Consider the following 25,027-nt stretch of genomic DNA (forward strand, 5'->3'; position numbering starts at 1 on the left):
TATTTGCACTGTATGGGTTTCTTGGAAATTAATGCATTTGGCCAGCAGATGCACCATTTCTCTTGTCAGCTTGGTCGTATTTTCTTTTAGTGCTCGCTACTTCGGAAAAGTGCCAATGCTGGTAAAGAATTTATAATACATTTTTGTTGTATTTACTTGATTTCATTTCAAAATATAATTGTAGGAAATCATCCAGGGTTGGAATTAGAAACGTGAGTGAATGTACTAGATGCTCCCTGATGTCGACCAAACTGAAATCCATTTTTCTTCAATCTCCATGCTTTTTTGCTTTTATTCTGTAGCCAAGTGAATATTTCTTTTTACTTGCTTTTAATGAAGTAGTGAATTCAACTCCCCCATTTTCCGTCACGTTGTATCTTTACTTGCACATAGTAAGTATATGTGTATATATATACCTTATCCACAAGTCCTTATCCGGCCTTTTCTTTTCTCTGGCTGCTGCTGGTCGTAGACATATATTTCTAGTTACAGCATTGTTTTAATTGATGCAAAGATTCATATTTTCGCATTTTTCAATTTAAAAAATTAATATTGTATAAAATATAACATTTTAGACATTTCTCCAGTCCCTGTACTTACATGTTGGAAAAATTTGTGCTTGTCATAAAAAATAAAGCGCAAAAGATTTTAAGGTACTTACGTATTATCTCGTAGACCGGGAAAGTAGCTTGATTTAGCACCAATATGGATGATCACTTCCTTTAACCGAAATTTCGCCAAGGTATAATACGTGAGTGCCAATTTGGATAACTGAAAGTAAAAAGCAGCTTCTCGAATTTCATGTGTATTTCGTTTGTTTTACTAGAATAACATGGTTCTAATTTTGGGGAATTCCAGGAAATTAGATTGTGTATTTTACATGATTAGCATGAAGACCTAAAATATATTTGCGATAGTTCATAGAAACAAACTGATGTCAACATCCAAGTCACAGTATGTTTAATATTGTAAATAATAATTAAAAAAAAATCATGCCTATATTGCTGAAACATTTAAATTTGTCCCTCTGATATGAGAAAAATTGACCACTACGGTGATAATGGATTCTTGGTACGGATCGGCATCACTATGAATGATTGTACTAAATTCCAAATGCTATCATGCAGCTACTTGGCTGCTGGTAAGATGCTCGGAGGTGACTTAAAAAGGTGTCCGCCGATAACATCGCGGCAAAAACATCGCGGACGAAAACGTCGCAGAGAAAACAACGCAAGGCGAAAACATCGTGCTACAAAACATCGTGGGAGAAAACATCGCAAAGAGAAAACATCGCAGTCCTAAAACATCGTGGTACAAAACATCGTCGTCGAAAATAAAGCGGTTCAAAAACTTCGCAGTTTAAAAACATCGTCGTCGAAAATATCGTGGTAAAAAATAAAGTATCTACAAATCATCGCATGACGATAACATCGCAGACATGCTTTTTCCATACATGCTTTAATAACTGTAAATGAATATTCTCATAAATTTGTGAGCGCAAAATGTAAAGAAGGATAATTTTTACTTTCACATTTTTTATTAACTAATAATTTTTTTCTGAAAAAGTAAGAAGGAAACTTAAGCATAGAAAATTAAATGCAACTTATAGATTATACTTTTCATGAAAAATTACCAGTAAAAACTTTATAAAAAATGATTTATTAATGGCCTTTGTTAGTTAACTATGTCAGTTTAAAATTCTATTAATTGCTATAAGTTGCATTAATTTGCTATGCTTAAGTTTCCTTCTTATTTTTTCAGAAAAAATTTTTTAGCTAATAAAAAAATGCGAAAGTAAAAATTATCCTTCTTTACATTTTGCGCTCACAAATCATTATGCGAATATCAATTTACAGTTATTAACGCATGTTTGCGAAAAGCATGTATGAAAAAAGCATGTCTGCGATGTTTTCGTCATGCGATGATTTGTAGATACTTTATTTTTTATTACGATATTTTCGACGACGATGTTTTTAAATTGCGAAGTTTTTGAACCGCTTTATTTTCGACGACGATGTTTTGTACCACGATGTTTTAGGACTGTGATGTTTTCTCTTTGCGATGTTTTCTCCCACGATGTTTTGTAGCACGACGTTTTCGCCTTGCGTTGTTTTCTCCGCGACATTTTCGTCCGCGATGTTTTTGCCGCGATGTTTTCGGCTGTAACCCTTAAAAAAGGCTATGCAAGGTTTCCCGCCTCATCATATTTGAAATGTTTAAAACAGCAGCTACAATATTTTGCCCTCCCTCTCGGAGCCTTCAAGGGATAGAAGGCTTTTGATGGAAGAATGAAATTTTCTCCCTTGTAGACTTTCATTAGAAGTGAGCAAACTGTGTACCTTTTTTTTTTTTTTGTTGTTGTTGTGGTTTTGTTTATTATTTTGCGTTTGCTTTTATTTCTCATTATTATTTTCGTTTTTTTTCAACCGAATCGCATGCAGACATTTTAAAAAATTCTTGATTGGGTTTTCAGTTATGTACTTCTGAACATTAGTATAAACCAAGGCACTATCAGGAAAATTCAGGTACTGTAAAAGCTAGAAATGCCTTTCCTTTCGATAGAATACGGAATAATCAAATGCATTTATCGCTTAGAATGCCCGCAATGCTTTATTTCCATCAAATAATTTATCTTGAAACTTGCTAATTTTAATGATTTAACTATTTTCTTAAAAATAAAATATTAAAACTATCTTTTATGTAGTTTTAAATTTTGAAAAATAATACCCCTAATTTACAAATTCATATTAACATCGAAAGTAAGAAGAGGTTTGAAAAAATTTTGCTGAAACCGAGAATGATTTGAACTTCTGTAATTTAGAACATTTAGTATAAATTTTATCTGAACCAGATATGTAGGCGTGATCCCACTTGTTTCCTATCTGGTGGCAGAAAAATTGTTCCAACCTTTTTCCGAATTCAACAGCTCTCCACGATCTGTGATGTGGAAAACACTGAATACCTTGATGTTTGACCTTGATGCCCTGTCTTAAAACCGCTTCCTGAAAGACCTGCGAAATAATACTTAGCAATATCTATAAATAATTTTACAGCTAAATAGCAGCTTGCTCCTGTTCATGTATATTTTGAGTTCTTTGCGGATATGTCAGTGCTGAATATGAAATGCAGTCGAATTCCATTTAAACGATATCTTTGACTTGATTGTGTTCATTGGTCCGGCCGGAAAATCTCAAAAGAAAATTATATTAAAAAAAAAAGCAGCTTCCTGTTGATCACCGAATTTCCCAGTTTAAAATTTTTAACTTTTACTAATGAACGCGTTTTTAACAATAAATGGAAATTATTGAGTTGATTGAATTTAAATTGTTGAAATTTCATTCCCCATCCGTAGTGATCTTCGGCGTAAATTTTTTAATTAAATTTCATTTGATGTGAATACCTTAATCTGTTGTAGATATCAGTAGAACTTTATATAAAGATTCAACAGATGTTTAATCAGTAAAATATTTATATTTAATTTTGTTTTATATCAGTATATGGTTCATTAATAAGTTAATCCACACGGTAGTACGTACATGAATCATTAATTTTTATTTTCATCCTGTTTAAAAAGCGGCCCACCAGCGGCCGAGCGGTAAAGACGCTGAACACTGGTAGTTCGGTCCGAGGTTCGAATCCCGCGAACGGGCTGGCTGCATGGGCGTTTTCGTGGTTTTCCCCATGTTTAACGTGTATACGAGCCAGTTTCCCTTAGAAACTCCTCCACGAAGGCATCCCTTCCTTTAGGCAAATAGCCCTCGTGTGCTTTGCCATAATTGAATAATCCTAATCCTATCCCATCCTGTTTAAAAATATTTTGATAAATTAAAGCTTCTTTTCCCTTCTTAGGATTTTCTCATTATAAAAGTGTAAGGCAATTACTAAATGAAATTAGCCAAAAAACATAAAATTTAGAACATGTAATTAAATATTAATGTATTTTACGTCGTAAATAATTGAATGCCCTGAATCATTCGTTATAAATGGAACTGAAATCGAATTTCATTTGCAATGCTGCCGCTAAGCGAGAAAAACCTTCCAGAAACTCACGGTTTGGCGCGAAGAACCTCCGGTGTTTCCATATTTCAAGGCTGTCAGCTATGTAAATAGTTTCATGATTACTCAGATTCCTGGCCTTTTTGCAGGCGTTTGCAAGAGTTGACTTCAGGTTTTGTTCAATCCCTCGGGCTTCCTTGTTCATCTTGCGTATAGTTGGGAATTTTGAACAAGTTTCCTTTATCAAGTTTATCACAAAAGTCATCTGAGATGGAAGGTTAACCAACCCTTGTACACGAAATAAAAATATCGTCAGTATTTAGCTGGGGATATAAATTCCATTATTTATTTGTAAAATATATAATAATTGTAGTTCTTTTTTACTCATTTGAGATCAGCAGTGGGTTTGGATTTTTTTTTTTTCTTTGCATGTATTTTGTCATTTTCAGTCAACATAATTGAGAATAGCAATTTTGCTTGCCTTTTATCTTTGCATCCTGAAATTGCTTGTATCTCATCGCACACGAGTTTTTATTAAATTCCTCGAGTTCTATTCAAGTGCGAGTGAAACTAATTGCACCATTCGACACAGAAATCTCGATACATTCCAAACCTTACAAGCGATGCAACATAACTACACCAGTTGTGGAGTATAATTCGGGGGGGGGGGAAATCGGAACTTTCACATTTAACAAAATTAGGGACGCACGCATTTTTGTAAAAAATTGTTTAAAGTCGGAATAAAACTAATATTGCCATTCGACGCAGAAGTGACAAGATTCCATTTTATCGCAGGAAGAAATGTAGATTTATCTGAAAACTGGACTTTTTACAGATAGTCGGATTATTTACTCTTGACCGGGTAGCTCGACCTTTTTTTTTTGCCATTGGAGTAATAATGCGACAAAATGAATAGTTTATTTCTGCCATTGACCGTCTTGCTAGATCTAGATTACCACGAAGTGAATCTATTGTTTGTTCTTTTGGACCGCGAAGCTTGCTCCAACTTTTTTTGAGTTCATCGATCCAGTTCCTAGACTGTACATGTTTACTGCCTTCGAATGTTTTGCTCTTTACTTTGGGGTGTAGACAAGTTGTATGCGGGGGGGGGGGGCGGAGGAAGGAGAATTGTGTACAGAAACCATGGGAAAAAGGGGTTTCCGTTGGAATCGACGGGTGTTGAGTTGAGTCAGCTGAACTGACCCACCTGGGCTCTTTTGTCTCGATGAAATGGTCACGCCTAACTGGAGCGCACGATGCGTTCGCTTCCGCCCCCGTAGGAAAACATCCTTCGCCTCAGGAAAAAATGATTGATGATAATAGGAGAGAGATCATCCGTGAGTGTGACATGAAAAATATCTACTACTTTCTTCGTAGTGTTCATTTATGCAAAACACAGGGAATTTCCAGCTTAAAAAATAGGTGGTAAATTTTTTGGAAGTGTTTTTTAAAAATGCAGTTCGCATTTGTATTTCGAAATACCTTTAGCTTCCGCTAAATAAATATTATATTTTTAGCTCAAAGGGCGTTAGCCCAGAAGGGCTATTAATTTCATTTTGGTATTTTGCGTTGAAAACTTTAAATGTCGGTTCACTTTTCAAATTGTTGCCATCAAATATTACAGCCCATTATTATATTTAAAGAAATTACATAATGAAGAATCTGCATAAATGTATGCATGTTTTTAGCATTGTGATTAAGCGACGGTACCTAGAGCCATCAAATTTTGAATAACGTACGTTTCCACCCGAATATGGGCATCTGGAAGCCCAAATTTGGAATTTGTTTTATTATCTATTTCATATTTTGTAAAACTTGAACGAATTTTTGATTAACTCACGATTTCAAAGTGAGCAATGGCAACACTGTATGAAAAAAAAAAAAAAAAAAAAAATTATCTCCAGCGTGCAAGACTGTGTATCAGAAATTCTACAGCTTGCTCATTTTAAAATTATTTTGCGATATTGCTATTGAACTGAATTTTATGGTTTAAGTGCGAAGGACATGATATTTAATAAATAAAGGTAACCCACAAAACGTTAAAATAAAAGGACCCTTTTGGATGATTAGAATTTTGTTAACGCTTAGCACAAGTAGAATACGAAATACTGTTTTGAAAGATTTCTTAATTGTAGTAAAAATGGTATTTGGGATTTTTTACGTTTTAAGCTCAAAACCTCCAGTAGTATAAAAGTTTCCGGAAATTCCTTCAGGATCTTAGATGTTACGACATTTCCACCGTAGCTTTGAATAAATTAGGTTTAAGCGTGAATGTGTTACGAGATCTTAACAATTTTCAAGAGCACGAGAGAGATTTGCGAATTATCTATACTGAAACCTGTATATAATGTGTAGGCGTCTAATGCTTATTCTTTACAGTTAGAAACCAAGGCATTGTAACTGGAAATCACCGAAGAGTGAACCCAGTCTTTTTAGTTTGCACGTGCGCACTAAGGATCGAAACGTAAGCAATGCGCTTTATTTTGCGAAACATGAATAGCACTTTTTTATGTATAGAAATTAGAGTGATTGAAAGTTTATCTTTAAATTTATGAAACATTTTGTTACAAGTCAGTAGAGTGAATTATACATTGAATATATAGGCAGTACTTGTAAATGAGAAATTGAAAAGTGGGGGTGGCCTATATCTCAAAGGGGATTTCTGTTTTTACTTCTAAGGTAGAAAGTACTTTTCATGCTTTGATTCTAAAACTGATTATATTTAGCTTTTTAGGAATTAAAAAGTTCCCGAATCGGGGAAAATTAAATTTGGCTCTGAAAATTTAGCCCGAATCTTAATTGGTATTCTTTATATATATATATATATATATTTAAACTCAGTTAATTACGTAATTGGCGAGCATTTATCTGAAATTCATTCTTTTGCCTTAAATGTTTTATATTAAATTAAAGGGACCAGATTTTCTTTCGAAGCCACTCCTCGGCAAGACGTATTAGGGTCTAAAGAAAAAAAAGGGGGAAAAATATTAATTATTTCAAACAATTAACATGCAGTTTATTTATATAATCAATTGTTTAAAAACCATTACTTTCTAGAGTGATTTTACTTAATACTTAAATATTTTTTTAGTATTTAAAAATTCCTTCCTTTCTTTCATAGACTGCCTGAATTTGACGTGCAGTTCAGCAATATGATAGTTTGTGAGTATCATGCAGTTGCGAGCGATAACATGCCAATATACAGAAGAAATAGTAATTTTGTTCCTTGAAAAAGTGGAACTGGAAACGGAGAAAACTGATCTCCGAAAACGGGAAAAAAAAACTGATGCCTGCAAACGGAGGAATTTCAGTAAAACCAGCTTAAGATTAAATATTTGCTCAGTTTTTATATGGCGATGCTTAGTTCTTCCTTCCCCCGTATTTTGTTATAGTTATCGAAATATGCGCCCTTTTTCTGTACATAGAGTAATTACGTATTTGGACGGGGAGATGATTTTTCTGAAAATGGAAGAATATCAGACCATTTCACCTCAATTTCAATTTTATGCTGAAATTGTGAATTCAACGATTTTCAGTTTAATGCAGAAGTTAAGTATCGTTGTTTAATTTTTTAGCAGTTGCACCCCTTCTTAAACCTTGTATATTACCGAATAATTTTTCAATAAGCAACTCTCCTTCGCTTGCATATTTTTTCCCCTACTTTTGAATTTTAGGGACTTCTTAAAAATGATTAATTTCCAGTGTTTTAGGTGATTTAATTGCATCGTGTATTTCGCAAAGTTCGGAATGAAGTTGGAATAGAAGCAAGAATTTCTTCCAGAAAATTATTAATTTTGTGCTCTGCACAGGTCTCTCAAAATGTGTTGTGTAAAAAAGGGTCGATATTTTAACTGTTAAAATATTTATTGTGATAATTTTTTAAGGAGGTCCATGACTCTCTGGAGCGGCTGTTTCAAAACTTAGTAGATTATTTACAAAAATCCTGGAACATTACGAAATCCGAAACACTTTCTGGAATATATCCTTAAGTTGTGTAATGGAATATATTCTGAAGGTACTGCATCAAAATTCTGGACTATTTCTCACGGTACAGATTATCTGGTTACTTTACATTATATTAAAACTTTTCAAAAGTCTATATTCACACTTTTGAAGTGCTTAGGTGCTGTAACACAAAGTAATATGTTTATCGTCATTTATATACAAAAGCGCATGAAGGTTAGCTAAAAAATATCACGGAGAAACATTTCAAATCCTTTGAAAAGTTAAAAATTCTGAAGCATATTATTTTATGCCCTTAATTTCTAGAATTCAAATGACGCATCAGAAGCTGAATAGTGGGTATAGCCTAGAATATCGCTGACTTTTTGTTTGAGGCCTTTCATTACGGATGTGAGATGGACTGGCGCTTTAAAGAGATGGTTGTCTTCTTGGAGAAATTTCTAAAGGAAAAAATGGCGTCTGGCCTGCAGATGGGTGTCGCGTAATAAAGAAAGGAAGTTATGAAGATATCATCTGCAGGGGGATGTGATTACAAGCAATGTTATACGTCGAAGATCACCATTTGTGGGGATCACGTTCAGTACGCCCAGAAAGTTCTTGGAATTCAAGCTTCTCAATTTTAACCCCTTGTATTGCGATGCTTTTGTTCTGAGGGTTGATGGTTACGAGGGATTGTTATACAGGTATATGCCACGACTCTTGGCTCTTCACTTCGGCGACAGGCAAGTTCAACTCAACCCATTAGGGAAAACGGTCCTCAAGGGAAACTACCAGTGTTCGCAGAGATTTCATTTACCATATATAGTACTATATTACCCAAAATGAGATTTATTTTTTTCTAAAATAATGTACTTAAAGTACTGAGACCAAAGTGTGTTGTTATTGATGTTGAATTTCGATAGTGGTGTTGCAATATACATAAACATACAGGAATAATTTACCAATATTAAGAATTTTCTCTTTAAAGAAAAGTGCATGAGATTTTTTTCAAACATAATTTTTATCTACAATTTAAAGAAAGCGTAAAACTCACGTATAAAATTTTTCCCTAATTGTTGTTTTAGTAGCTATGCAGATAGTTCTTATATTAGCGCTTAAGAAATGTTACGTGACAATATTTAAAGGAAGTTTCTTCTTTTTTATTTATTTAATTTAAATAATAAGATAGGTACTGGCGAACTTGATCAACTTCTTTCTCCTTTCTTAATGCAGTCTGATTAAAACAGTTTTTATCCCAAAGGGCGTTAGCCCAGAAGGGCTATTAATTTCGCTTTGGCATTTTGCGTTGATTCACTATAAATGTCGGTTCACGTTTCAAACTGTTGCCACAAATTATTAGAGACTTGTATATATTTAAAGAAATTAAATAATAAAGAATCTGCATAAATGTATGTATGTTTCTCGCAATGTTATAAAACAGCGGTACCTAGAACCATCAAAGTTTGAATAACGTACGTTTCACCCGAATGTGGAATTTGTTTTATTATCTATTTCATAGTTTGTAAAACTTTTAACGAATTTTTAATTAACAAACTCAATGATTTCAAAGCGGGCAATGACAACACTGTACGAAAAAGGAAAAAAAAAAAAAAAAAAGAAAAAAAAAGAAAAAAAAAAAAAAAGAAAAAAAAAAAAAATATCTGACTGTGTATTGGAAATTGTAATCATATGCTCATTTTAAAATTATTTTGAGATATTGCTCTTGAACTGGATTTTATGGTTTAAGTGCGGAGAACATGCTGTTTAATAAATAAAGGTAACATCCAAAACGTTAAAAAAAAAAAAAAAAAAAAAAAAAAAAAAACCTTTGGGAGTAATGTAAAATCTGAAAGCTTTCAGATTTTATTTATTTTTTAAAATTTTTTATTCTATATGATTATAGGATTTATTTTTTGTTCTGTACGATTTTCTTTATTCCGAGGAAGTCCAGAAGGGGCACGTGATCAGATGTCATTTCATTAACAAAAGGTAATGCCAGTGGAACGTTGACAGTAGAAATGAAAAAGTCTCAAATGTCCTGCCTTCGACTAATAATGTTTGGCCTATAAGTTGGTCCGTGCGGCTCTTGAAGTTATACTGGGTTATTAAGAAACAATCATGAACTATCTGCAGTACTGTCATGAACTGTCCGCGTTAGTTTGTTCTATTATAACCACAGGCACAATGTTTGATGTTGGGTCGCCGCCTAAAATTTTAGAAGAATCTTTTTCTAGTAATCCTTTTGGTGATTGGCACTAAGGCGATTGTTCGACTTGTTATAAATTGCACAAAAGGTAAATGGGTCGATATCTCGCAGTTAACCGCTCCCGTAAATGGCTTCAAACAATTTGAATTGTCCGAGCTTTTCAGAGTCGTAGCTAGGATTTTCAGCGCCCAGGGACAACTGAAGATTTCGCGCCCCCTACTGCTCGCCAAGGATGGAAAACATTTAATTCTAAAATGTCGTAACATCAGTTTGGCGCCCCTTGGATTCTGCGCCCGGGGACAGATGCCCCCTTTCCCCCCTCTAGCTACGCCCCTGGAGCTTTTGAAACCAGAATCAAGTGTCTTTTTCACATCATTTTGAAGGGTTAAGGCCCGTCCACACGAGTACGCTCGAAACGTAGCTGACGAACGCGCTTTTACGTTACCAGCGTAAAAGCTACGTTACCAGCTAGCTACGTTACCAGCGTAAAAGCGTCCAAACGAGTACGCTTGCGAAGAGTGCGTTTAACCAATAGAATTATTTTGCGCAAAAATCACGTGACGCTGTAATATAGCGTTAACAGAGCTGTATCTTATTACTTCGCTGTTCTTCTGTATGTTGTGCGGCAAGTTGTCCGAATCAGATGATTTTTTTTTTTTTTATAGCTGAAACTTTACTATTATGTGCAATTATTAAGCAAAGGCAAAACCGCAAAAAATGGCAAGAATGAGTCCGAAAGATTTATTTAGAGCGATCTGTTCAAAGAGAATTTTTTTTTTTTTTTTTTTTTTTTTTTTTTTTTTTTTTTTTACTGCCTTGTTTGCGAAAGGAATATCTGGAATTATTAAATTCCTACTATTAGCTCACACTCTCCCTATATCTTGTTCAAATTTTCAGTACATAAAATGCTTTTTATTCATCCACTCAAGTTCAAATACAATTTTTTAAACTTGCAGTGAATGACACTTGATGTTAATACAGCTTTTTCACATATTAAATTTTTTTTAATTAAAAAAAAATTATGTTTGTATTTTTATTTATTTATTTTTGCATTTTTAAACTTTTCTTTGTGGACCTAAGTAGGAATTCACTTAATTTTTTTTTGTATATTACTTGTTTTTTAATTCCTTCAGGATGAGTATCGACCAGTTTGACAGACTTGCAGATTCTATATCGTATGAAAATTAGGATTTATAAAATTGGTTTGGAATACAGTATATAAAGAGAATTAAATTACTTAATTCTCTTTATATACACCATCCACCATATAATAAAACCAACTTCATATTTTTTTAACTCGCTCTACCTTGGTCTTTTGTTTTTCTTTTTATTTATTTTTGAATTTAGAATGAGGTTCAAACTTTGGACAGTTTATGAGAAATTATGTGCATGATAAAATATGCAATAAAGTAAAAATAAAGAGAGAATTTATAGATGATATATGATAAAGAGATGCAGATATATTTTTACATACGGATTTCTATTTGCATTGCACATTTTAAAACTAAATTAAAAACAATAATAATAATGAATAAAATAAGAAATGAAAACAATAATAATAGGTAAAATAAGAATATAATGATTCATGATTAAATATAAGGAACACGTTTCAAAATGAGAAAAGCTAACTGAATTTATACCGTCTACGGGTGAGATTCGAACTTGCCACCTTTCCATTCCTCCGCCACCAAAGCAGCGCGCTGCCCACTCAGCTATCTGTGATAGCAATGTTTGTGAAAAATAATGTAACAAGTAGAAGTCGCTGCAAAGGTAATTTAATTAAACTTCAATAAATGATTGCTGCATGACACAAGTTGTAACTTTCCTCCAAAATTTCGTAATTGTATTTTATTGAATACTCTTTCACAGTCAACTGCTTTATTTTAGAAGTTATTATATTGCTGAAGTTAGTTTTTGGTGTATTTAATATTGGGATATTTATAGAGATAGCCAATATTTATAATAATTAAGGAGAATTTTGTAAGGCAGAAACTTTGATTTCGTAGAAACTGTAATTTATTTAGGTTCCTATTACTTACGGTGTTATAAATAGGTGAAGCATATGGATATACTGGTCGGATCATTGCTTTATAAGTATACAGTTTTCCCCTTTAATGAGAATTTTAAATGTATACTAATATGTACGGTTTGAGAAATCTGAAGATGGCGTGAACAATGCTGATTATTTTATTGCTGTATACAGTTATATTTCTAAGCAAAATCTCATCTCTGTGTGGCTCTGACGCCATATTGAAACGGGTAAGCAAGAAGGTTTTCTGATTATGACACGTGATAAGAACTCGGTCGGCTATTGGCTATACGCGCGCGTCGCGGGCGAAAAAGCTGAACAGGAGCGTACTCAGTTTTACGTCTTCTGCGTCCTGCGAATTTACGCCGGCGTCAAAAAAGTTACGTCAACTACGTCGGGAGCGTCCTCGTGTGGACGGGCCTTTACGTGGCCAGAGCGGACAGTGGTTACAGCGGACACTGCGAAACTCATCGTGGTCAGAGCGGACACATTTTTTTTCCCCATCATGGAACAGATAAAGGGTGCAGATAAATAAGTAAATAAATACTTTTAAAAATTACAAATATAGTTTAAAACAGTATTTTAAGTGGCAAATCTCTTTCACGTGGGATAACGTTTTTTTCACCGAAGTTTTCTGTTTTTGCACTCGATTATCGAATTACAAGGATAAATACATTTTTGCCAATCAAATTTAATTATTTATATTAAATTGTTAAGATATTATAGTGCAAATGCATTTTAAACATAGCAAAATGTAATAAAAATAAAAACTTTCAGAGAAATATTTAAAAATTAATAGTAAGTAACAATAGAATGAAGGGTATGAACGAACTCCAGGGATTTTGTGGAAAACTGTATTTTAGAGTCAAATAAATATTAGAACAGATGCAACTGCTATAAAATTAATTAGTTTCATTAATGTAAGTAAAAATAAATACTAAAAGTAAAATATATAAAACAGATACAAGTAAATAAAAGAAAAATAAATACAAGTAAATGAATACTAATTAACCTTTATTATAAAGGCATAAATATCATTTACCATTGGATTTAGTCCAACCTAGTTACAAAACTTAAAGATTTCAAACATTTTTCTAAATTGTTTGATGTTTCGAATTCCTTAAGGATGTTTTCAATTCTTTCATCCAATTTTACGTATGCTTTTTTTCTTTTTATTCCAGGGTCGCCTAATTCTCTGGATTTCAAATTAAAAGACACTTTTTGTGTTTCTTCTTTTAGTATTCTGACTAATAAGTGGACATTAGGCTGGTTTCTGCCAGTGATTGCATTTAATTTGGAATTCCACCCTTCAACAGAATTATTTGTCCTATGACGCTGTCCATATACGTTCCATGCTTTAATGGGCATATTTGGATTGTCCATCCACTGCTCGACAAAATAATCAATGAATGTGGTAAGTTTGTTAATGCTAAAAGCTTTTTCCCATACAATGCTCCAAGCATCATCTATGTGTTCCATTGGCAAGTAAGCTAATGCAGAAATCATTCTACAAACATTTCTTATATCTTCGTTCTCTTTATATTCCTTTACTAGACCCACTTCTTGTATCTTAACGCCACAAACATTGATTAAAATGAAAGTTACAACCGGAAATAGTCGAACTGGGAAATTCTAACATACAACTATTGATGGCTGCGGCTTCAAAATCCAATTTTATAATGTCCGGCTTCCACTTAGGGCACCAACGTTTCGCTTCCTGAAGCATTGCAATGTAAGTTGCTTGTCTCTTATCAGGCAGAAATGCAAAAAGCGCTGGGTAAACGTTGGTCTCAGTTGCTGTACTCCTTAAATCGACGTGTATTGTATATATTTGAGCAAATTGTTTCGGACAACTTTTAAATGTTCCATCTAAGAAAAAAGTCTTTCCATTTTCCAAAAGGTGCAGAGATTCTTCTCCTCCAAATACTAAAATCCTGTTACCTTGGTCATTTTGAAAGTCTAAGCGAAGAAAGTTTTCTCCATTAGAAAGCAAAAGTGTATCGTTTGCAAACTGAATGTCATTGGCATTTTGGGGATTTTGAAGAGCTCCCAAAGCCTTTCTCCTCTCCTTACATAAAGCAGTTTTGGCATTGGAGTATGTCGGTATTTTAGCAACGAAATCATAACCTTTCTGATATAATTCTGAAAGTTCTTCGTGAAATATCTGGGGAACGGGAACTGATGTTTCTTCTCGGACTCTTTTTCTGCAAGTCTCTAACTTCCTTTTAACTTCGATCTCAGCAACGTTGGGTGGGCAGGTATGTTCAGTTTTCTTCAGTACTTCGTACTGAAAATTTGTCTTCACATTTCCTTTACAATGATGTGCCTTTTCTTTTACACATACCCAACTCATTCCTAATTTATTTTTTCGGTGTAAACGGTGTGGGTAATCATCTACAACTAAACATTCTTTTCCTTTTTTTGTAGAGAGTAATTTTGTTGAAATGGCTATGGGTTCCATCACAGATTTTTTCGACGATATAAAACGACATACACACTTCAGGATCGAACATCTACTGAGAAAATGAGAAAGGCCTTCTCTCTCAAAAGTATCGGCTTATCTCTACAGCAGGCGCAAAGCTCGAAACTACACAATAGATCACATTTGACTGATTAGGGAAATAACACAACAGGTGCAAGAATGTCCGCTCTGCCCACCCAGCTCCCCTCACGTGTCCGCTGTAACCACTGTCCGCTCTAGCCACACCACCTTTTGAAGCCTGTCGCAGTGATAAAGGAAGTGGTGGACTAGCTTAAGTCGATGAGTTGGGTACGTAGAATGTTGTCTTCTTGAAAGAGTTTTTAAGGAAAAATGGCGCGTATTTGTGTTATTACAAATCGCGAAAACCTCACATATTGTTTAATCACTGGGAATAGGACTCAAAGGTTACCAAAATTTCATGGCTTTGGCCATTCGACTATTGTCGATTGTTAGTTTATTGTTGAATTTTTCCTCTAGTATTTCTTATTGCAGGGGTTTATTATTACTTACTGCTAGAGTTTGTGACATACTGAATGATTTTAAAAACGTAGATTTTTCTTGTTAAGTAAAATAAGGCAAATAATTGATTTTATTCAAAGTCTGTATTTATTTATTTATTTATTTATTGGTTGGTATCATTTACCTAGCATTTTTATTTTGTGTGTGTTATATGCATGCACGTTTGTCAGTTTATTAAAAAATTATGAAAGAGTGTGCCTTTCAAGTTTTCCAGTTGTTAGAAGCAATACAAAAACAAAAATTATGCTTGGCTTTGTGTATTGAAAAACGCGGAGTATGCAAGGACTATTTGCCTGAAGGGAGGGATGCCTTTATGGAGGACTTCCTGAAGACAATTAGTTTCTATTTGCGTTACTCACACGGAAAACCAATAAAAATTCTGGAAGGTTACGTATGAAAATAATATGAACAGTTTGCAATTATTGTACTTTTGTTATAAATTATAATAGTTAAAATCCAAATCTGATATAGATCAGAGCCATATGCAAAGGTTACTTTCTCTCAATTTTTAAAAATCATATTGGGTTGTAAAAACGTTTTAGAGGTATTGTTATTGCACTAATTTTTTTTGTACTGTACTAAAAGATTTCTTTCGTACTGCATTGTATTTAGCGTCCTGTAACGAATTTGCTGTTTGTTTATTCTTGCATTTAATTTTTTAATTTTTAGATTATGGCTGTAGTTTCCCGGGAGTTTTCACCTCCACCTCAAACTGAATCATATTCATCTATGGCTGAAAGTTGGTGCTATACTCAGGCAAGTATGTTTATAAAGTTTCATCGGTACCCCGTCATTCCTCCAAGATGTTGGACTAGTAACAAACTTAATTGGTGTGAAATTGATAAGTCTAGAATTATTTGGAATTGTAAATCTGTATATGCTGTGAGGTATTTTCTCCCTCCTTTTCGCATGCCTTCATGGTGTTATTAGAAGCTAACTCGACGCGTATTCGAGAGGTCCAGTTTGGAGTCTCGGCAAGGGCATTGTACATTTTTCTGATCTTCTGCTTTAAAATAACTAATGAGTCTACAGTGACATTATACTTTTATGATAATGCTATAATACATTTTATTTATTTATTTATTTATTTATTTATTTATTTTTTTTTTTGCAAGTGAAACAGCTGAACCAGTGCAAATTTCTCGTTTTGAGAAATACCATGCTTCTGCAAAAATGTGTTTTGAAATTGGCCCAAAGAGAATGAACGCACTGATCCCGTAGGAAATAGAAGCTTCTTCGGCATGTAGTATATAATCTCGATGACTCTAATTTTTTTCATGAATTGTGCATTGCGTAATGGCCATTTGTTTTATTACAGTTCATGTTCAAAAGACAGAAATGAACTAGTCAGTCAACCGTTTGAAATTTAATTGAAAGCATGTTTTCAGTCCAAGGTATAATCTCGAAAATTAGAAGAGCAGTAGCGCTATTTCAACACCCGTCAGAGAAGAAGGAAAAAAAAAATAACTAATAAAATAATTAAGATTCAATAAAATGTAGAGCTAAATAAAAGTTTACTAAATTAAGGATAAAATATAGCTGAATTCTAGAGACATTAGGTTAATTGGAAAAGCCGGAGAGATGAAAAATTAGCAACCGCCTTTGCCGGGAATCGAACCACGGGCCTCTGGAATACCGGCCCAGCGTGCAGAACCACTACACCACGAAGGCACGCTAGAAAGGCGGAAAAATACCTTATATAGTTTCCCTTTTAAAGGGCGACTGGGGTTTTTAGAGGACCCAATCGCCAAATCCTGGGTGTGGAGAGTCATCATCCAGAACCCTTTTAGTTCGGGCGCCACTGTAAAGACATTAGGTTAATTGGAAAAGCCAGAGAGATGAAAAATTAGCAACCGCCTTCGCCGGGAATTGAACTACGAACCTCTGGAATATCGGCCCAGTGTGTAGAACCACTACACCACGAAGGCACGCTAGAAAGGCGGGAGAAATACCTTATAAAATAATAAAATAAAATACCGTATTTCATCTTATTTGGAATTCCTCCTGAAATTAACAACGTCACTTAGGAGCTGAGAAACTCCAGAGCCGGGTTTCTGCTGAATTCAAGCCTGAATATACAGTATAATTAACAATTTCAAGGATGCTAGAAACACAAATCATTCTTTTTCCTGCACACAGTTGAAAATAAAGTAACACTATTAAAACTTGACTTATGAGAACGGAGAAAATTCTAGAAATTAGTAATGAGCGCATGAAAGAAAATATTTACGCAGAAGTGTAACTTTGTGCGCAAGTAGAGAAGAGTCCAATACTTCCTGACCATGATTGCATGGCTATATAATTCTAGTTTTTAAGAATGATATGACTAAAGAAATAAATTTCTAGTGAATCTGAGGAATGATCTGTAAACTGAGAACAAACATAAGATTGTGTACAAGTAACTATCTCCCATATCTGGTTACGTCGTTCCCAAAAGTTTTTATGTTGTGCTTATACTTTTCTGGGGGAAGTGTCTAACGTGGGACGCATTTAACGTTAGAGACTAGCACGCCTTCCTGATGTATAAGAATATAAAGAGCTTTTCCCTTTCTCGTTCTACAGCAAACTGCAAGTAATTGAAATCACCGATTACAAATAAGCGATACAGTAACATAGCAAGATTATCACCTTGAATACTTTCGGGAACGAAAAATCTACCCGTTCTCAAACAAACTCTTACATATTTATTGCACTTCTTGGAAAATAAGAGGTTATCACACTTGGCTACTAGACGGGACTTTTCTGAGAAACGAGATTCTGGTAGCATTGATTTAAGCGGGGCGATTTCTAGAAAAAAGAGCCCCGCCGGAAGCGAAGTCCCGCCTAGCTACGGAAACTAATGTTGCGGCTACGCGGGATATTTTCAAACGTCATCGAAAATATCTCGGGTAGAGTCAACCAATCAGACGAAAGTTCTGCTTCTGAAGGATCACGGGTAACTTCCAATATGGCTGGCGCGATCGTGGACGGTGGAAATAGAAGCCAATTTTATTGACGAAATTCAAAAGAAACCGCATTTTAAGAATGTTTATATACTAATTGAATATATAATCGTTGACGCTTCAGAGTAGACAGTATTTTATGATATTCTTTTTTTCAGTACTTTCGATGACTTGTTTACAAATTATTCGTCGCCAAAAGTTCGCCAAATTCTCACATTTCTGCTGAGCGATCTGATACCTTGTTTAGCTTTACTATTGAGTTTTATTCTATTAAAGTGAACAATTTTTTAAAATCTCTTTATATATGCACGACTTCACTTTTCTACTAATTATCTTTTAAACTGTTTATTGCATGATACGCAACATGTAAACAAAGATGCATGAAAAAGGGAAAGCATTACTTTTCTAATTGATTGACAATACTCATTAAATTTGTGTACTGTTATTTTTATGTTATTAATAAAATACTTGGTAAAAGTATAGTTTAGGGTACCCCTTGGCGATTTTTGGCGGTACATGGATACCGATTTTGTGCAATTCTTTGACTCATTATTTTGGCTTGCGAAGCGCCGATTTTTGCGCCAAAAATCGCCACTACACAAAGCCAAAATAACAAGACAAACAATTGCACAAACTCGGTATCCATGTACACATCGACTTATTTTCACTTTAAAAAAATCCCCGAATTGTACAAAAATGGCATTGCACACTCTTAACTTTAACCATGTACACGTCGACCTATTTTCACTTAAAAAAAATTCCAGAATTGCACAAACTTGCATTGCGCACTCCCTTTACTTTGTTCATGTACACATCGGTATATTTTAACTTAAAAAGTCAAAGGAGCACCAAATTCTACAATATAGGCAAACAAAAAAATACATAATCTCAATAAAATATATTTTAAAGCAAACAATAAAATAACATAAAAAAGGAAAAACATGTTATACATTTAAGCACTACCAAAGCAAATATTAACTTACCATGATTTTCGAGTTCGCTTCGTACACTCAGAGCCACGTAATAATCAAAATATCAGTCATACTCAAATGACATTTTTCAAACCAAGTACTCTTTCTGATCGAACGCTTCACATAGTCATCTTCCTTTCTTCCTACAAACCCCATTTGAATCCATCTAAACGGTTTTTACGTTCGACTAGACGCATATGCTTCCTATATACAGGACACTTATAATGGCTACTAAGTAAACCTTCATTTACACACCAGTCAATTAAAGCTCTTTTCCCCTTTGGCTCCAAACATCCCGTGATTCAAAATTACCAAACATCCCATGATTCAAAATTTCCCAGAATAATGCACCCGATTACGTCACAATAGGGTTTCCATAACATTCTGTTGGTTGTGCATTAGCACTGAAGGCGTAATGAGTACGTTTCCTCAAGCACAGAATTAAAGAATCATAAGTCAAAATTTTAACTACGAAATCTTTATTTAATAAAATAGGATAATTTTGCTTAACTTAAGCATAACAAAAGGTAATAATCTTCACGGACATTAAAATGGAAGTATTCAAAAGAATAACTTACATAGAATCATCATCAGTACTAAATATCACCAGGCTTACCTATTTTAGGCAATAAGAAAAAGAAACAACAGGAACATACTTTAACACCGTACCTGAAAAGAGAAGAAAGTACTACTGGATTAGACCTTTGGCCAGGTACAAGTAGCTAGGGTGAAAATCGAATATACTGCATTGCACACGAACTTTACTTTCTCTCGCCAATATATATCTTGGCGCACGTTCGTTTCGTATGCCTTTCGAGTTTCATTATGCAAAATACCTAAATTTATGCTAACAATGCTCCTGTTTTGCTAATGAAACTCATATCAGTTGCAATTCATTCCTGCAAAACTGGAATTTAGCTTTAGGAATTGGTTTAGTCATAATATCAGCAACCATTTGCTCTATCGAAAGATAAGCAAGTTTTACTATTCCTTTGTTATTCAAGTCGCGTATATGATGAACTTTTGTATCAATATGTTTTGTGCGCGAACTGAATTTTTCAGATTCTACAAGTCTTATAGTAGACTGATTATCTTCAAATACCTTTATCGGTAGAGTTTGGGGTAGATTGAAATCTTCTGTTAATTTTAATAGCCATAATAGTTCTTGCGTAGCTTGCGACAGTGCAACATATTCAGCTTCTGCTGAGGATCAAGAAACACAAGTTTGTTTTCTTGAAAACCATGAAATACAGTTTTTTCCTAATAAAATAACACTTCCTGATGAAGATTTTCTATCTTCAATATCTTGTCTCCAATCAGCATCTGAATAAACTGTAATATTAGGTTCTTCACTCGCCGAAATTTGTAAGGATGGATTCTTTGTCGTATTTAAGTATCTAATGATTCTTTTAACAGCATTCCAGTCCTTTTGACGTGGATTATTACACCTTCTGCTGAGTATGTGAGTTGAAGCTGTGATATCTGGTCTTGTGATAGACGATATATATAAAAGACTTCCAATAGCTTGGCGAAATTTATCATTTGAAGTTAGAAGATTTTCTTCCTTGTTTAGGTTATAATAGTTTGTTTCCATTGGTGTGCTAGCGGGTTTCGCTTCTTCAAGTCGAAATTGCTTGACAAGTTGATTTATTTTATTTTTCTGTGATAAGAGATAACTTCCATCTTCCTTGCGATTTATTTCCATGCCTAAGAAATATTTAGCTTCACCAAGATGCGTTATTTGGTAACGTTTCTTTAAATCATTAATTGTTTGAAGAATTAGTCCTTCTGTAGAACTTATTAGGATGTCATCAACATACACTATTAAATTCTTTTATCACGAACCACTTTTGTGAAAAGACACGGATCTGCTTTGCTTTGACTGAACCCAAGATTCTTCAATGTATTTTCAATTTCTGCATTCCAGCACCTAGCTGCTTGTTTGAGACCATAAATCGACTTCTATAATTTACAAACTTTATATCTTTCTTCCGGAACCACGAATCCTTCTGGTTGTTCCATATATATTTCTTCATTTAAGTTGCCGTACAAAAAAGCTGTTTTAACATCTAGTTGATGTACCTTGGCATTATTATACGCTGCCCATGCTAAGAAAACTCTTATCGTAGTGTGTTTCACTACTGGTGAAAAAGTTTCATCATAATCACTGCCGTATTTTTGAGTAAATCCTTTGGCTACTAAGCGTGCTTTGTATTTTATATTTTTACCAGTTTCATCATATTTTGTCTTAAACACCCATTTGCTGCCTACTGCATGTTTTCCTGGTGGTAATTCTGTAAGTGTATAGGTTTCATTTTCTTTTAGAGAATGTATTTCTTCTTGCATAGCCTTGATCCAAGTTTCTTGTTCACGTTTTGGTAAGTTTAGAATTTCTTCAAAGCTTTCTGGATCTTTATTTTTAAGTAAGATTGATTCTTCGTCTTCTGCTTTATAAGAGAATCTTTCCGGTGGGACCCCTTTGGTTGATCTGCTAGAAACCCTTCTTTCTACATTTTCTTCACATTTAATTAAATCTTCGGAACTTTTTGAATTTTCTGTAAAATCATCACCAAGAGATGTTTCTTCATTATTTTCTTCATCTTCTTGCGAGTTATTGAAGTGAATTAATTCTAAATCTTCAGCATTATTTTCTGCATGTTTGTCAGATAAAGACGCGTTTTCTGAAAATTTAACAGTTCTACTTACTATTATTTTCCTTCCACCTACATAAATCCTGTATCCCTTACTTCGTAAATCGTATCCTACGAATATTCCTTCTTCGGCTCTGTTGTCGAATTTACGCCGTTTTTGTTTGTTCACATAATAAAATGCTGTACAGCCAAATACTCGTAAGTGACTTAAGTTTGGTTTTCTACCATTCTACAATTCATATGGTGTTCTATCTGTGGCTTTAGTTGGTAACCTATTTTGAAGATATGCAGCAGTAGCTGCTGCTTCAGCCCAGAATCCTTTCGGTAATTTAGAGTTTATTAGCATAGCTTTTGTCATTTCTATTAAAGAGCGATTTTTCCTTTCTGCGACGCCGTTCTGTGCCGGACAATAAGGAACCGAAGTTTCATGAAAAATACCAATTTTCTTTTAATAATTCTCAGTAGTTTCGTTACAGTATTCTGGGTACTTTTCCGTTTTGCCGGCGCAAGCGATAAAGTCGCCAATAATGGTACAACCGATGCCAAACGGAATATTCTCGCTGGTAACCTTTTAAGCCTCATTTTCAAAACAAGTCGCAGCTTTTTCTTATCAGATTGATTGTTTCTTTCAATACTGGCATATAATTATATAGAATTTTTATCAGATAGTTCAGTTTTATGTCTAAGGCAATTTTCGGTAATTAAGTCAATCAGGATGCAATCACAGCGCTTAACCCGAAGCCGAAAATATAGAAAAGGTAAAGTCAAGTGTTAAATTCATCAATTCTAACGAAAATGCATTAGCAAAGTAAAGCACTGCAGTTTTACATAATTTCTGAGTAAGCTATTCGTACGAATTGAAATATTTCTTGCATTTAAACTTGTGTTCCAAATTAAGATTTAACTTGAAATTAATGTAGATAATTACTGAGAGCATTAGATTTTTGTAGAGTAGTTTACGTGAGATGAGATCGCTTGGTGTCACGTGATATAAACCGGCGAATCAGGATGTTGAACCATGAAAGCATAGTAAATTCTTCAGATTGATTGTTTTTAATTGATTGAGATTGATTGTAATTAATGTCTTTTTACAAATTTATTAGTCCAAAGGGATTTGAATCCCGAAGGACTATTAGTTTCGTTTTGGCATTTTGCGTCGGACGGATAAATGTCGGTTCACTTTTCAAACTGTTGCCATAAAATGTTAGAGTCCTGCATTATATTTGAAGAAATTAAATAATGAAAATCTGCGTAAATGTATGTATATTTCTCACATTGTCATAAAATAACGGTACATAGAGTCATCGAATTTTGAATAACGTAATCCTCCAACGAATATGAGCATGTGGAAGACCAAATTTGAAATTTGAAATTTGTTTTATGATCGATTTCCTATTTTTTAAAATTTTGACGAATTTTTGATTAACAAACTCAAGGATTTCAAAGCGAGCAATGGCAACGTTGTGGAGAAAAAACATTTTTATCTCCAGCGCGTGAGTCTCTGTATCGGGAATTCTAAAGATATGCTCGTTTTAAAACTATTTTGCGATATTGCTGTTGCACTGTATCTTATGGTTTAAGTGCGAGGAACATGATATTTAATAAAGAAAGGTAACACACAAAATGTTAAAAAACGCCCCTTTGGACGTAATTTAAAATCTGAAACATTTCAGATTTTTATTTATTTATTTATTTATTTTTTTGTCTTTATTTATTGGCTTTTTATAAAATTTTAAGCGATATTAAAATGTTTATGCCTTCGAAAAAGGAATTCTTAGAACTAACATTTTTTTAATATTTTTTATGTGTATACTGTATGTTGTCGCCAATAAAGTCTGCTTGGCGAGATTTGCGCCGGCGAAACGGAAAAGTACCGTATTCTGTACCGTTGTGGGATCTGAGAACCTTTATTTTCTTTCTAAATTTATTTGTTGTCGATGTAACATACTGTTTAAGTTTGTCGAATACTTCATCTTTTGAAGTAATAAAATAAATTTGAGTATAACGCGAATAGTCATCAATGAAAGTTACGAAATATCTTTTCCCTCCTAAGCTGTTGACTTCAATTGGCCCACACACATCTGTGTGCACTAAATCCAGTGGATTTTTAGATCTAAAACTAGTTTTGGGATAAGGTGTTTCAGTTAGTTTCGCTTTTACACAAGTAGAACATTCCACACTATGAGTGCATTTGCCAAACGCCGTCTGCCAAATCATTTTTCTCAAGTGTTTTTATGGCATCTATATTTCTGTGGCCTAATCTTTGATGCCATTTTAGTATACAGTTCGTATTAGAATATGAAACATCATTAGCTAAGTGTGCTTTCTCGTCAATTGAGTTTACGGTCAATTTATATAAACCTTGCTGAGCGTTGCTGTCGGCTACGAGTATATTGTTACGCTTTATGTAACACTTATTACCATCAAATGTAACAATGCAACCTTTATTCGTAACAGATTGAACAGAAAGTAAATTACTATCTAAACCTGGTACATACAATTCATTTTGTAATTTTATTTGTGTAACTTGACCCTTTAAGTTTTGAACTTTAAAATAACCTTCACCAATACCATAAGAATTTAATTTAGCACCATTGGCTACAGTTACTATTTGTTTATTAGAGTCATTTAACTGAGAGAAAAAATTCTTTTCACTCGTCATATGAGTTGAGGCTCCTGAGTCGATAACCCATTCTTGCGTTTGCGTGTTTTTATGTTTATTTTCCACTTTTAGAACTTGATTAAACTGAATCTGCGAATTTTCAGTTTCAGTACTTTTAAGATAATTATTCTCACTAAGTTTTGTTATGTTTTGTACCCTTTGCGTATTTGCTATTTGGCATGCATTACTTTTATAATTTTGAGAATAATTTCTTACTTTACTGTTATTTACATTTGTTTTCGGGGGAAGTTCTAGCGTTGCGTTTTAAATGAAAACAGTCATTTATCGTATGGTTATTTCTCTTACAATAAGTACAATATCGTGATTTAGTTTCGCTTTTACTTTTTAAAGCAACTGAATCGTATTTTGGAACTTTCTTAGTTTCCATACGTCTACAATACTCATCTATAAGTTTGTTTTTAACATATTCAAGCGACAATTCAGCTTCCGATTTACTTTCTATTGCAGTTATTAAGGAGTTGTATGAATTTCGTAAAGAACATAGGGTACAACTCTAATATACGCCCTAATTTCACCAAATGTGGCGATATGTGTTCTGCGCTGGTTTTTGGCGCGATTGCGTGTTCTGTGGCAACCCTGTTGACGCTGAAAAATCTTTCGCTGGAG

At 33.9% G+C, this 25,027-nt stretch overlaps 1 protein-coding gene across 6 annotated transcripts in view; it reads left to right on the forward strand.

Moving 5' to 3' along the window:
• The window catches only part of LOC118184939 (speckle-type POZ protein B-like), a 136,374-nt gene that overhangs the window by 43,137 nt on the left and 68,210 nt on the right, over positions 1-25,027 (forward strand). For 4 of the 6 annotated variants that reach the window (XM_035354691.2, XM_035354689.2, XM_085809103.1 and 1 more), the window contains one exon: positions 15,844-15,930. The exons of the other annotated variants lie outside the window; for them this stretch is intronic. In XM_035354691.2, coding sequence (XP_035210582.1) covers positions 15,847-15,930 — 84 coding nt within the window. In that variant the 5' untranslated portion in view covers positions 15,844-15,846. The remainder of the gene's footprint in view (positions 1-15,843; positions 15,931-25,027) is intronic. 6 annotated transcript variants of the gene reach the window in all.

This window comes from Stegodyphus dumicola, chromosome X2, assembly GCF_044657685.1.
Source record: "Stegodyphus dumicola isolate Sdum_Otavi_A_Nest chromosome X2, ASM4465768v1".
NCBI classification, from domain to species: Eukaryota; Metazoa; Arthropoda; class Arachnida; order Araneae; family Eresidae; genus Stegodyphus; species Stegodyphus dumicola.